This window comes from Rhea americana, unplaced genomic scaffold (genome assembly GCF_003343005.1).
Source record: "Rhea americana isolate MKP2758 unplaced genomic scaffold, rheAme1 scaffold_239, whole genome shotgun sequence".
NCBI lineage: Eukaryota > Metazoa > Chordata > Aves > Rheiformes > Rheidae > Rhea > Rhea americana.
Window position 1 is genome coordinate 1,001,885 of NW_028186356.1, and position 13,601 is coordinate 1,015,485.

At 43.4% G+C, this 13,601-nt stretch overlaps 1 protein-coding gene across 2 annotated transcripts in view; it reads left to right on the forward strand.

The window, feature by feature from the left end:
• Positions 1 to 13,601, forward strand: part of WLS (Wnt ligand secretion mediator) — a 39,713-nt gene that overhangs the window by 21,626 nt on the left and 4,486 nt on the right. The window contains exons 3-10 of one of the 2 annotated variants that reach the window (XM_085306370.1): positions 5,383 to 5,507; positions 6,720 to 6,881; positions 8,017 to 8,153; positions 8,789 to 8,957; positions 9,146 to 9,243; positions 10,052 to 10,115; positions 11,074 to 11,217; positions 12,917 to 13,003. In XM_085306370.1, coding sequence (XP_085162496.1) covers positions 5,383 to 5,507; positions 6,720 to 6,881; positions 8,017 to 8,153; positions 8,789 to 8,957; positions 9,146 to 9,243; positions 10,052 to 10,115; positions 11,074 to 11,217; positions 12,917 to 13,003 — 986 coding nt within the window. The remainder of the gene's footprint in view (positions 1 to 5,382; positions 5,508 to 6,719; positions 6,882 to 8,016; positions 8,154 to 8,788; positions 8,958 to 9,145; positions 9,244 to 10,051; positions 10,116 to 11,073; positions 11,218 to 12,916; positions 13,004 to 13,601) is intronic. The other variant, XM_085306371.1, reaches the window with a different exon arrangement.

A 13,601-nucleotide genomic window follows, 5' to 3' on the forward strand; every position in this document is an offset into this window, starting at 1 on the left:
TCAAAATTGCGCGTGTGCATGCACACTGCCATGGGTCTAGGCCCTTTGCTATTGGCAAACTTTAGTGTTTGTAACRGGGAGCATGAGTCCTTCTCTCCAAGCCGCCTCCCAGGGTAACCTTTACRTGCCAAGAACTAATTATTTGTATTCATTTGTAGTTAGAGCAGGGAGTCTGGGGGCTGCTCAATCACCGGCTGTCCCAGACTCGCAGAAGTCCACAGAGTCTTGATGTTCATCTCGGAGCTTCACCTTGAAGACGAAATGAAATTGCTTGATTTGACATCTATAAACGAAATGTTCCTTACAAGTACAAGATGACTTGTATTATGTAGTTGTACTGTATTAGATGCTCAGTAACGATGCCCCCATTTAGAGGATGGTAAAACGATATGGACAGGCCTTTGAAGTTATATTCTGAAATAGCATTTTATTTCTAGAAAAAAAAATTATTCCTAGAAAATTTAAAATGTTAATAAGTGGGAATGACTTCAATTTGCTGTTCAAAAGAAGTTGTGTGCAATTGTATGGCTGAGCATTATGTATTCCTGTGCAAATCTATACAAATTTGTCCCTGTGATAGGTTTGGTAATTTTGGAGGACTAATAAAGAACAAAAGCATAATCCAAATAATCCTATCTTTTTTTATGTGTTTGCATAGACTTCTCTTCAGAGGGCTCTGTGCCTGCTGCAAACTAATACAGCTATCTTCCTAAACAACTTCTCTATTTTTAGACTATTGTAGTGTGAGTGAAGACAGTGTGTGCTGATATCGCACTTTAAAGTGGATCATGGAAAAAATCCTGGATACTGATTGCTATTATTAATAATATTTTGCATTTTATTGGCAATGCTCAGAGTATGAAGGGTACCAAATAGTGCCATTGCACTGGGCTCTCACAGTTGTGACTTACTTTATAGTGTGGACGAAGTATCTTTGAGAAGTCTAAGTGCTGGAAACTCCAGCAAAAGCATCTTGTTATGTAGCTAGTTGTCTTCAAAACACATCATTATTAAAACAAACTGTAGTCTTATTTTTGTGTTTTAACATAATCCTAGTGAGATTGTCACTCAGCAACTCAGTTGCTAATCAGAGGTGGTTTTTCCAGTCCCCAAATTACCTAGGCTTTATTTACACTGCTGTACCAAACAGCTCAAAGTAATTATGATTAAATGGCAAAAACTCTTTTTCAGTGCCAGTGACTTTTTGCAAGACACATCTTGATTTAGCTTTGCGGAGGTGTTCTGTCATGGTCTTTGTGAGATGCTATTTCCCAGCAAGGAGAATTTCATCTTTTGCTACAGAATAAGATGGAGATTTTTATCTACCTTTTTCTACTTTTTGCTGTTGGGAAGGTCTGAAAAATCTTAATTACCATGCATGAGGGAACTGAATAATTACATTTCCTGAGCTGAGTATGGATATGTAGCTTTTTCTGTTCCWTTCTTGCCTGTTTGCTTACTCTTCTCCTTGTTGCGTCCTCGCTATGTGTTGTGGCTCAACCTTGAATACATAAAATACTGTCCTGTCACCGCTTTTCTGTATTTATCCTCTCTACCAAGAAAATTAGAAAGTTGTTTCCTTCTTCACTGTCTGTAGGTGCTACCATCTACCTGAGATCTTGTTAGGATTTGATTGCTGTAATACTTTCTGTTCCAAAAATACCATGCATCCCTCTGAAGCGAAATAGAGACGATGATACTGAGCAGAAAAAAAAGGAGCACTGCAGGACAGGAAAGGGCCCTAGACTTGGTAGTGGCACACTCTGGCACTTGGTTGTGTGGCTGCAGTTTCTCATAGCCTATGACTTTACACCAATAAGAAAAAAGAAAATTGCTTTTGCATAACTTGTGCCTATTGTGTTTTTTTTTTTTTTTTTTTTTTTGGATGTCCCATGCTGTTGATCTTCATTCTTCTAAAGTACCTGGTTCCCAGGCACAACTGTTTCCTTCTGCCTGAAAAGAAGCTGGTATAATTCCCCACCCTCCCCAAAAGCAAATACTGGCTCAACAGCCAGTCTTCAGCCTCCTCTTCCCTCCTCTTGATGGTAAATAACACTTAACCTTTCTTTTTTGCGTACAGTGGACTGTCAGCTCTGGTCTCCTGCTGCCCTCCCTGGCACATAGGTCCACAGGACTTCAGGAGCAGTAATKCTGTGCCTGTGAAGCACCCCCTCACTGTCTAAAATCTGTCTTACGTCTTGATATCCCTGAGACATAGCGTCTTAATAGGTATGAATAAGTCGCGCATCTCCTGAAGATTTAGTTGTCTGCCAAACAGTAGGTCGTCGTCCTTGTTTGTTCCCCCCAGGCAGTGGGAAGCGCCACTAAAAGTGGCAGAGTGCCCTGATGTAGGGGTATCAGTCTGCGGTGCCGAAATGCTGACTCTTTCCTGTTTTGTGTTGGCAGTCCTGGGTCACTGTAACAAATTCTATTCTAATGGGAGATGAGATCTCAATATAAGGATTAGTGGAAATTCAGAGGGAGTTTCTAATTTACATTTTCATTGGCTTGGAAAGATATGTGAGTATATCTTTTGCCTTCTGGTTTTCATATGCAATTGTGGCAGCAACATTTGGATTACAAAGATGAAATAATAAAAGCTGTTTCTGTTGGATTTAATCCCAAACATTCCAGCTGGTTTTATGGTTTCTGAAATAAAATTTGTAGTTCCCTTTAATGGGGCCAAGTTTAACCTTATGTTCTCATTTATYCTCTTTCACTAGACTTCTAAATAGCGGATCAGAGATGGAAAGTTCATGTTTCATGRAAACCTATCTAATGGCTGCTGCAGAAAAGAACTTGCTGTCAATCTGGGTAGTATAGATCATGTGTATACAAAAAAAAAAGCTCTGAAAAATCTTGTTGCACCCACATTAAAGCATAACAGAACCACCTCCAAGCACTGTATAAATAGCAAGTCTGAACCGCAGAGACCATCCACACCCCTTCCCATCATTTTGGATGAGTGTACCACCACATATTCCCAACAAAAATATAACTGAAAAAGATGACAAATATATGGGACATGTAGAGCTTCAAAGAGTCATGCTTACTTGTAGACATTAAACACTTTCCCTTCAGAATTATAAAGGCTAGTTTCTTCTTCCAGAATAATGAAGCACTGTGTGCCAATTTCAAAATTGTTAGGTGTCAGATACTGATTTTTCTTTGCAGTCTATTCCCATATGAGGAATTGTGCTGTGAGAGCAGGTAGCTATTTTTCACGCACAAAGCTCACAGTTAAAGGCTCTGGCCATTGATGTTTTGTAGTCATTCAGCTTGGTCTGCTCCACTAAACATGCTGAAAGTTYGAATATGTATCTCTAGTGATACAGTGCGTATGGTCTCTTACTATCTAATGATGCAGACAAGATGGAATTGGGGGGGGGACAGGATTCACTGCAGAGAAATTTCTGATGTACTGAGTTCACCCGCACGCCCCATCGTGCTTCCAGGGAACTTCAAAGTATGAACTGTTTGCAATAACAGTACGGTATTCAGCACTRGCACAACGACGAGTGAACAGTTCAACGGTTTTTCAATGGCTACAGCTATCTGGAGAAGGCAAATTATGAAGAAAAGGCAAGGTTGTAGCGTGCGCGTGTTCATTCGGAACGTGTTCCTCTCTGAGAGTCTTCCCTTGGACTGATGCCTGGTAAATAGGAGGATTTTGCATTTGGTAAAGCTGGTACAGACTTGCTTTAGGTGTTTAAGCTGTTGCTGCGTGGCAGACTTGCACTGTAACTCTTTCAATTTCATGGACTTGCTCAGTTATGGTATCTAAATAAGTCTGTTTTAACCCCATTTCCTTCTTAGAGCAATGATTTCGTAGCAACATCCCAGGAGTACGTCTGAAAGCAGTTACATGCTGTATAACTGCTCTGAACGCATCCAGGAAAGGACAGGTTGACTATTTGCGTGTAACAGGAAGAAACTGAAGCTGTTGATACAAATGCTGATGTTTCGGGTCTACTCTGTGACCTGTTGCATGTCTCGTGATCTGCAGTTTGGTAGAGATTTGCTGGCCTATCGCAGCGTTTCAAACACAGGAATCCTATTCTTAGCCCTCCTAATTATTAATTCGCCCTTCTACTTTATTCTCCAGGCAAGACTGTTGAGACAAATCTTATACACCTAGATAAGGTGACTACATAAGTGCTCTGTTAAGTGCACATTGGTGCCTCTGTAAAGATGGGAACAAGCCAGTGCTGCTTGTGGGCTGTGTTGGGGGGGAGAGGGGTTACAAAATCCTTCAGACAGGCTCACGTAGAATGACTTAAGTTAGATGTTGCACGTCAAAAACATCATCAAACATCATCATGTGGAGACTGTTTTATCTGAAATTACAGGACTTTGTGGTGTTTCTTATTACTCCAGGAACCCTCATTTATCCAAGGATCCTCATTATGGGTAATTCTAAAGCGGTTTTACTTTCAGTGATGCATTTTAACTTTTTCCCAGCAGTGTCTCTCCATGCCTCACCACCCCCAAAAGATCTCTGTGAGCCTTCTTTTTCTTTCACATAAAATCTCTCTTGTAAAGTATATCTTTGTCAAATGCCTCTTTATTTAAGAGTTTGGGCTTGTTTTAATGTTGTTTGATGGTGTTCAGTAGAACTGAACTTGTTCAGCTCTTCAGGACAGTGCTCTTCCTGTTAGGTGGGTGGATGATGATCCTAGCTACCAGAAGAAATCTAAGGTTACATTGTTAGGTGATTTTTGATATAATGTTTAATGAACAAAACTTACCATTAGTTACATAGTTTCTTATTCATACAGTTCATCAAACAATGTACAGTTACGTAGTTTATCTTTTTTTTATGTGTGTAGGTTTTTCTTCCCTTTTTTTTTTTTTTAATTAAACAGAAAAAATCAATGTCAGCTTGAAACGTATTTTATGATACGATCTAGTTACTTCCTGGAAAGGAAGGATACCTGTTTTATATCCGTATCTTAACTGCAGAAGGTCTGTATAAAAGCTTGTCTTATTAGTCCGTCTGCCAACTTCTGATGAAACGTCTTGGTTTATTGTCTGTCTTTGCAGCAGTCTAGGTTCCACYTCTGTGAGAACTGTAGCTTCTAATACCATATGAATAATGATCTTCACCCACAACCATGACACAAGCTGTAGGTCATAAGCGAGCAAGATAGCAGACTCTTATGACCAATAGAAATTAGGCTCTTACTTCTCTACTAGAAAGGAAATAAATGTTTTGAATAAAGGTAGTTTGACCTGTATTGTTTGGAATGAAAATGTTTCCTCCTCACTATAACTTTGTACCTCTTTCATAGGCCCTTTCAGGATTTAGAGGCTTCCACCTTTCTGATGTTCTGTACCATTCCTGTCCTGCCTAACAAGCTTGATGTTTCCTTACTCTTGCAGAAGAAAATGCAGAAATTACACTGGATGTGTCGTTAGCATATCGTGATGACACGTCTGATGACTGGGAAGAAATAGCACGTGCAATAGAGCTCAGGAAGCTGAAATGCACATTTGGCTCACCAAAAGTAAGGYGTTCTGATAATCCTGGAAGTGGGGAGGTGTGGGAGCATGGTGGGAGCTGTTAGCTTCTTTGTTGTTGTTTCCTAAAAGCTCTGACTGAATTGTTCAACCATAACTTTCAAAGTTGTCAGCTTTCTTTTGGCTCAAAGTCTTGGAAAACCTGATCAACTYCTTATGCAGTTGGTTCTATTTTATGATGTAAAAGAAGGGGCTGAAATCAGAGATGTGAATCAAGACTGTAAGGAAGAAGGGGCTGTGAGATCAATGCACAGGTCTGAGTACAAACAGAATTGTCCTCTGCAATTTTGGACAGGCTGAAACTCCAGCACTTTTGAGATCTGTGCATCCTAAACCATTCTAGAAAACTTGGACCTCTCCATCTGGTGCTTCTGTGATGGACAAAACCTTGTTCTCTAGGAATGGCAAGGAAAATAACTCATCAGGGACACTGCAATGATCAAAGAACAGGGGGAGGCAGGGCCAGAGTTTCTTGAAATAGTTGCCTAATGCCTCAAGGTATAAAGCCTAGGAGCAAAGAGCACAAGTAGCAGTGAGAACAGAGTTTCTTGTTCAAATAATTTTCTTTTTGTGCTACAGACTGTAATTCCTGTGCTTGAATTGATCTGGTGTCTTCACCATGCGTTGTTTTTCAATTCTGTGCCTTCTTCTCCAGTTTCACAATCCCTTTCAGCAAACYCCTTACACTTCCAGTAACACTTGCACTCTTCCATGAAGCCATACATACACAGTAAAKAAATGTAAGGTGAAGAAGGGAATATTGCTGGTAGAACAGGAGTTTAGAAACTCAAGACCAAGATACATGTGTGAGGRGGTTGCATGTATGTTTTGGCTCAAGTTGTGCCTGCTAGGGGAAAGGTTTGGGTCCCGGATGAGACTACCATTTTTTGAAAGGCTTTAGTGACTTCCAGTGTGTTTAAGAACCTGAAATAGGAACCTGCTTGAGTTCATATGCTATTGATGCAATGACCTAAAACAATCAAAAGCTTGTGGAAGTTCCCAAACTGCTGATACATATCTCTAGACTTGCACAGGCTCTCCTTAGCCTTGGGAAGAGGTTGGGGTTAGCAATAAAATCTGACTCGCCAAGTAACGTTCCCAGCTGCATTCTAAGTTGGGGTTTTACAGAAATGCACGATGAAGGATGTGCTCTTACATAAGAGTCTAACCACTATTGCTGCTCTGTGCCCTTTCACTAGACCCTAGAGTCTGAAGGCCGTCACTATGACTGTGACTTCCTTCCGTTCATGGAGATTGGAAGTGTGGCTCACAAGTACTACCTCATCAACATTCGTCTTCCTGTCAACGAGAGGAAAGGCATTAATGTGGGGATTGGGGAAATAAAGGATATTCGCCTCGTGGTAAGTGTCTTTTTTGCCTGTATCGATGTTTCTTGCCTTGCTTTAGGGAATTACTGTACTGTGGGGTGTTGGAGTCAGCAGATGCTTCCAGACTGGAACTCTTATTGCAGAGTAACTACTGCCTCTTGCAGTTCTTTTCTTTTTCTCCTGTTTGATCCACAGTGAAGGTCCTACACTTCTTCACAGGTATCTCCTGCCTGTGAATGTGCTGGTCTGTGCTCTCCTGTGCTGACAGGAGAGGAAAGTGCTTTCTCTTTCTTGCCCAAGGGATCTCCTCTTTGACTGTCCTCCTCCAAGGAGCCCTCCCTGGTTCCCTACCTGAGCTCTGAGCAGTGCTCCCTCCTGAGCTCCCTRATCACCAGCTCCAGAGCCAGGCTCTTCCCATGTTTGTGAGGGCTTCTTTCCTTTCCTCCTCTCCTTGCAGTGAGCTAACTCGAGTATAGAGCTTTTCCAATTAAATCTTGCCTCTTGTGGTGAAGAGCTGAGGAGTGAGGAAAGCGAGAGAAGTGGAATAATAGGGTTCGGAGGGTGCCCAGCTCTGTTAGAGCTGGCTATCTCAAAGCGAGTGTTTGGAAGGGCTGCTGGCTATCCTCCTTTCTGCGCTCCCTCAGGATTCAATGGTTGTGGCTGCTGTTGGCTAGAAAGCCTCCAACCACTGTCTCTTTCAGCAGAACTTGTCAGCCAGCTTGCTGCAGTGTTTGCAGATGGGGTGGGGAGGGCAGGTGTCTGGAGAAACACATTAATTTGGCTGATGCTCTTCCCAGCAGTGGTGACGTAGCYTTGTGTGCATCTTGTTACTTTTTGGGAACAGTTTTGTATGCTTTTCCATGTTGTGTCGGAAGTGCCCCTCTCTCAGACCACATTCTTCCTCATGACGAAAGCTGTGCRTTTTGGCTTTAATTTTCAGGACTTTTGAAGTCTGCTTGGATAGTCTGGGTGCTGAATAGGCAGCTGCTCTTTCCTGTGCTGAACAAACTGTGTCTTTCAAAGTGCGGTTGCATCTACATGTTAAATACTGCAATGTACGTGCCTCTCACGTCAGTACAGGAGAAAAAGCACAGAATGTAAGAATAAGCTTAAGAATAACGATGTTAAAATGTGTACAGCTGTTGCAGTCAACCTCATTCTTCCCTAGGGTATCCATCAAAATGGAGGCTTTACAAAAGTGTGGTTTGCCATGAAAACTTTCCTCACCCCCAGCATTTTAATTATCATGGTCTGGTATTGGAGACGGATCACGCTGATGACACGTGCTCCTGTCCTGCTGGAGAAGTGAGTACAGGCGAGCACTGAAGTGATAAGGAGGCCCTGAGGCAAGAGACCCCAGTGCTGGTCTCCCCAGACTCTGACCTAGGTGGCTGCTGCTTCAGCCCCTCTGATGGGGGGAAAGGAATTGTCTCTCTTCTCCCCGTCCCCTCCCTTCACCCAGGCACCCTGGAAGCAGGAGAGCTCCATGGCATCTCCTTTCTTTCCCCTTAAGCCTGCAGAATCGGCAGCCACACTCCCCCTTTCCCTGTGAGAGAGTGGAGTTGCTGGGCTRCTCCAAGTCAGGAGTCATGTGGGTGGTCAGTCTGTGCTCGGTAGCTTTTGGGACACGAAAACCCCTACCTGGGGTTCATGACAAAATCACGGCCTCTACTGAGCCTGGCCCAGCCATTCCCCCAGGAGGCACATGGGCCACACTGCTTCCTCTGGGGCTGTGTTTGCCTGTGGCTACTGTGTGAGGGCTTAATCCCAAAGGGTTTGGTGGAAGGTGGAGGTGCTCCCCCGGGCTTTGGAAGCAGCCCCACTGCCACCCATCCAATGCTGCCTGATTCCTTGTGTCACTGATCCTGCTCTCCTCTGGCTCTGTCGCTCTGTATCCCTTCCTTGCAAGCTAGAACAAGACAGTATTTCTGCTTCTCCAGGGTCATCTTTGCTCTGGGAATTTCCATGACTTTCATCAACATCCCAGTGGAGTGGTTTTCCATTGGATTTGACTGGACTTGGATGTTACTGTTTGGAGACATTCGACAAGGCATTTTCTATGCCATGCTCCTGTCATTTTGGATCATCTTCTGTGGAGAGCACATGATGGTAGGTATGACACAGAATGGAAAGTGGTTTCCAACCCCACTTGGCAGCAGTACCTGGGCAACCTCTCTTTACTGGCTGTGTGTTGGAAACGGTGCTGTGGGGCTTCGTTCCAGATCAGATGATTACATGCTAACCTGCTGTTCTTGGTTTCTCCTGCTCTCCTCTCCACCAYTTGACCCTTGGATTAGGATCAGAATGAACGGAATCGTCTCGCTGGGTACTGGAAGCAGGTTGGACCCATAGCTGTCGGCTCTTTCTGCCTGTTCATCTTTGACATGTGTGAGAGGTAGGTGAAGGCCCTGGCTTTTGAGCAGTGTGTCTGCTCTGACGCGAAAGGCGAGTCTTTCCTTAACAGCGTGCAGAGGAGGCCTAGGGGGGCACCTTCTGCAACAGCGAGCAGGAGTGCTGCAGCACTGGAGRCTCAGCATCTGAATCCAGCAAGCGCTTGTGGACCTTGTTGCGTGCACTGTGGCACGTGGGGAGGAGAAGGGCTGAGCCTTTATAGCCCCTGTCTGCTTTTAAGGACACAGTTTCAAGGTGGAGTGAGTGAGTGAGCGAGCGAGTAAATGGTTTAACTTTTGTGGCTGGATATGCAAATGTCTTATCTGCTGCAGTACCTTTTTTGTTTGTCCTCCCTCCCCGGTGGAAGGATGTGCACGGAGATGTACAAGTACTTATTCTTTCCTCTGCAGGTTTTTCTGAGGGTCAGTGAGAAGCTCTTGATAAACATGGGTGTATTTTTGCAGCACTGGAAAGGGCCGGATCAACTGAGGAGACCAAGAGGGTCATGCGCACAAGCACAAACATGCAGGCGCACRCAGATGTGTGCCCTGCTGCCAGCTGTTGCCCTACCAGTTAGGGGGGCAGTCTTTCCCCATGATGAGAGAAGAGTCTAATGAACGCTCTGCACTATTATGGCATGTTGGAGCAGTGTATCCTGTCCCCTGGGGTCTAAAAGAAATGCTTCCCACCTTGCCAACCCAGAAGGGCAGAGCAGGGTTGGTGGCTCTTTCCAGGCTGCAGAGTAGAAATGTGCTTCCCTCTGAGCTTTTTAGGATCCTGTGACAGCACCATGTTTTCTCTCGCCTTTCCAGGGGAGTGCAACTGAAAAATCCCTTCTACAGTATCTGGACCACTGAGGTTGGCACGGAGCTGGCTGTATCCTTTTGATGGGCTTGGGGAAGGACTCTTGCTGCTGGGGAGGGAAATGCACATTCCCTTCCTGCAGATATTCCTGCCAGATACCTGCTGGAGTTGGCAAAATCCTCTTCCTTTTGGTAGGCCAGGGCTGTCAGGTAGGGCTCAGGGTTGTGGAAGGTGCCGGCATGGTTTTGAAGAAGCTATCCCACCTGGGGACCTGTGTGGGCTGAGGATGTGCTTGGGGAAGTAACTGGAAAACAGAAGCTCTGCCTCAAGCCGTGCRCGCTTTGGGGAGAAGCAYGGGAGGATTCAGGTCCCAGGAGTTGCCGCAGTAACTCCAGAACAAGTGCTGTTCCAGCCRCACCCGCTCTGCTCCCCGCCTCGTGGCCTGAGCTGCAACGGGGTTTTCTCCAGGGCTGTTTGTTTTGCTGCTCTTACTCAGGTGCTCGTTGCTGAAGCATTTCTGTGAACTGCTATTTGAGCTGCCTGCTCCTGCTGGAAGCGCCTCCACTGCCATTAATTTTTATCCCTGGGCCGAGATAAGCTAACGCGATTAGTTCCCCTTCCRCTGCATCCCAGCCCTCTTGCCGGAGTCTCTGCAAAGATCGCACGCTGGTTGGCGACTGCTTTGCCACATCTCCGCTGAGCCCTTGTCTCCTYCTGCCATTGGAGCAGAAGAGGCAACTCTGGCTCAGCCTTCCTCGCTGGCAGGCATTTCACTATTTTATCCCTCGTTAATGGCACGGCGAGCGCTTGGGGGAACATCAGCGCRTCAGCRCCGAGACTGAGCTGGGGAGGGCTCGTCAAGCGCGCTGCCTCGCTCACGTGGGGGCTGCAGTCCATCTTTAATGACTGCTGCCCTCAGAAAGTTTAACTGTGATCTTTGAGATATTATTAATATAAGTGAATCGCCTGAATAATATTTTCTATCATTTCTATTTAGCTTATACTGTTTCTTTTAACTTATGCTGTTCAGATGGCCTTTATTATAGTTGCAGGCATTTGCTTGTGTCTGTATTTTCTGTTCCTGTGTTTTATGGTCTTTCAAGTGTTCAGAAACATCAGTGGGAAACAGTCAAGGCTCCCAGCAATGAGCAAGGCTCGCCGTCTTCATTACGAGGTAGGAACTCGTTATTGCTTAGTCTCTTTATTTTTAAAATACATTTTCAGCTTTATTTTGGATTTTCAAGAGCATACTGAAAACTTTTCTATGAATATTTTCCTGAACCTGGAAAATCTGATTTTTATTGGCTCTCTTATGTTACTCAAATCTCCCTAATTGCCTTTGTGTTCTTTTGGACTGTCATTAACGATGTTTTTTTCTTTATTTGGATCTTTAGCCCTGATGTAATGTTTTGATCTCTCAGGAGGGTATGTAAGCTAGCTCTCATTTTTATGAGTAATTGTGATCTCCTAGTTTACTGTCTTTTTGCTCCGAACAGTGTTTGAGGATAGAGAATAATTCCCCAAATTACAGTTTAAGCTACTATGAGAAAGCCCCTGAGGTCTCTGTCCCAGTTTCTCCTTCTGCAAGATCAGTGATTGTGTTTAATGGAAAGTATTACTGAGACCTTCCTGTTTTTCCATGGCACAAATTCACAGATTTATGAGGTTATTTTTCATAGACAAATTACAGGAGCGAAGCTGTTAGAATAGGTTTAAAATCCAATATATTCAGATAATTATCCCCTTTTTAGCCTGTGTTTTTGTATGTTGTTTCTGTCCTAGCTGTCTTTAACTGCTGCAAAACAAGAGGAGCTCGCTTTTATGTGCTAAAGCTGAGAGAGCCTGTTGTTTTCATGGGTGTGTAAATATTTATCACCAATATTGTTTTGTTTAATAATGATCACTTCTGATTTGAACTGATTGGTTATCACTGATCAGAAATGCACATAATTCCTTCTGCAAAGAAGATAGGATCTGAGACAATCAGGACAAGATAGTTGGCTGCTTCCCCCACCCCCTGTCCTTCCCTTTAACAAGAGGCTCAAGACTTTAACTTGTTGCAGTGCTCCAAATGCGAACATCTAGCAGGCCTGAATCTTATCTGGAAGAGTTAAATTAATAGCTATTTGTTGTCATTTTATGGCCTAATATTTAGGCACACACTGACATTTCCATCAAAATTTCAGAAACAGTTAAAAAGAAATTAAAAAAATTCAAACTTTTTTTGTTAGTAAAATTTTAAAACTAGTAAAAGCAAATGTGTGGTAGGATTCCCAAAAAGTGATTTTGAGCCATCAATTGTTTGTCTTATATTCTTTTGCAAAACACAGACTAATTTTTGACAAACATTTAGAATTGCTGTAATTTCCTGACAGATATTTTTGGGGGTGAGGATTAGTCTGCTTGTGCAAACCCAGAATCATTGCTCTAGAAACAGAGGTGCCTTGCTAAAATGTAAAATCTCTCTGCAGATGTTACTCTAGACYGAAGGCAGGTCTGTTTGCTGAACAAAAGCTGTGAGCTATCAGATTTGCTGTTCAGATAACAAAGCCTCTAGCTTAGGCTGATGTGCCTCCTCTTTCACATCAGCTCGTAGTAAACCGTCACAGAAGCGGGTGTAATGGAAAGCAAGAGCTGTCCAGACATGTACGCCCTGCCCGGTGTATTGGGGAGGAATGCAGACGTGTGTGGGGAATGGAGAATATTGGCTGTCAGGAGCACAGTACAAAGGAGTGGGCGGAAGTTGTTTTGGTTTGGGGTTTCGTGGGTTGGACTTTTTTTTTTCTTTTTCTTTAACTTGTCTTTTACACGCTAAAAACAAAAATGGGTTTTTGTGGATTCTGTTAATGTGACCAGTGACATTTCTCTCTAAGCAGGGGCTGATTTTTAGGTTCAAGTTCTTGATGCTCATTACTCTGGCTTGTGCAGCAATGACAGTCATCTTCTTTATAGTGAGTCAGGTGAGTGTGCTGAAATTCAGCTCCATTTGAGAACCTCAGCCTCAAATTCTCCAGCTACTAACAATGTCAGCAGCTTACAGTTTAGAGAGAAAAGGTCTGCATGCCTGTTCTAGGTAGATTTGCTTTTTAAGAACTTGTTTTTGTTTGTTTAAAACACTGCTATAAAATCATTTAGGCTGAAACTTTCACAAAGGCCTCTGGCTCATAGTAATGTGTTTTTTGAAATATCAGCCAAAATAGTTCAGTCGCTTCTGAGAACCCAGCAAGAGGAAAAATGATCTGTTCGTGTTAAAAGAATCTTGTGGCTTTATATACCCACAAAGAAACATTTAAAAAACAAAACAAAAAAACACAGAATTAAATATTTCCTGTTTTTTGACTTAGCAACCCTATTGTTTCTAACAGCATATCGGCCTCTGTATTCTGAGCTAGGATGCAGTCTGTACAAATAAGCTTTCTGTGCAAACGGCCTACTGTTAAAATTGCATTTGTCTCAAAGATGTCATTTATGGTTATTCCTAAGCACAAGCTGCTTGCAGCTTGAGAGAGACAGTGGATACAGTCTTGTGAACTGTCTTTTTACCACATACTCTATAGT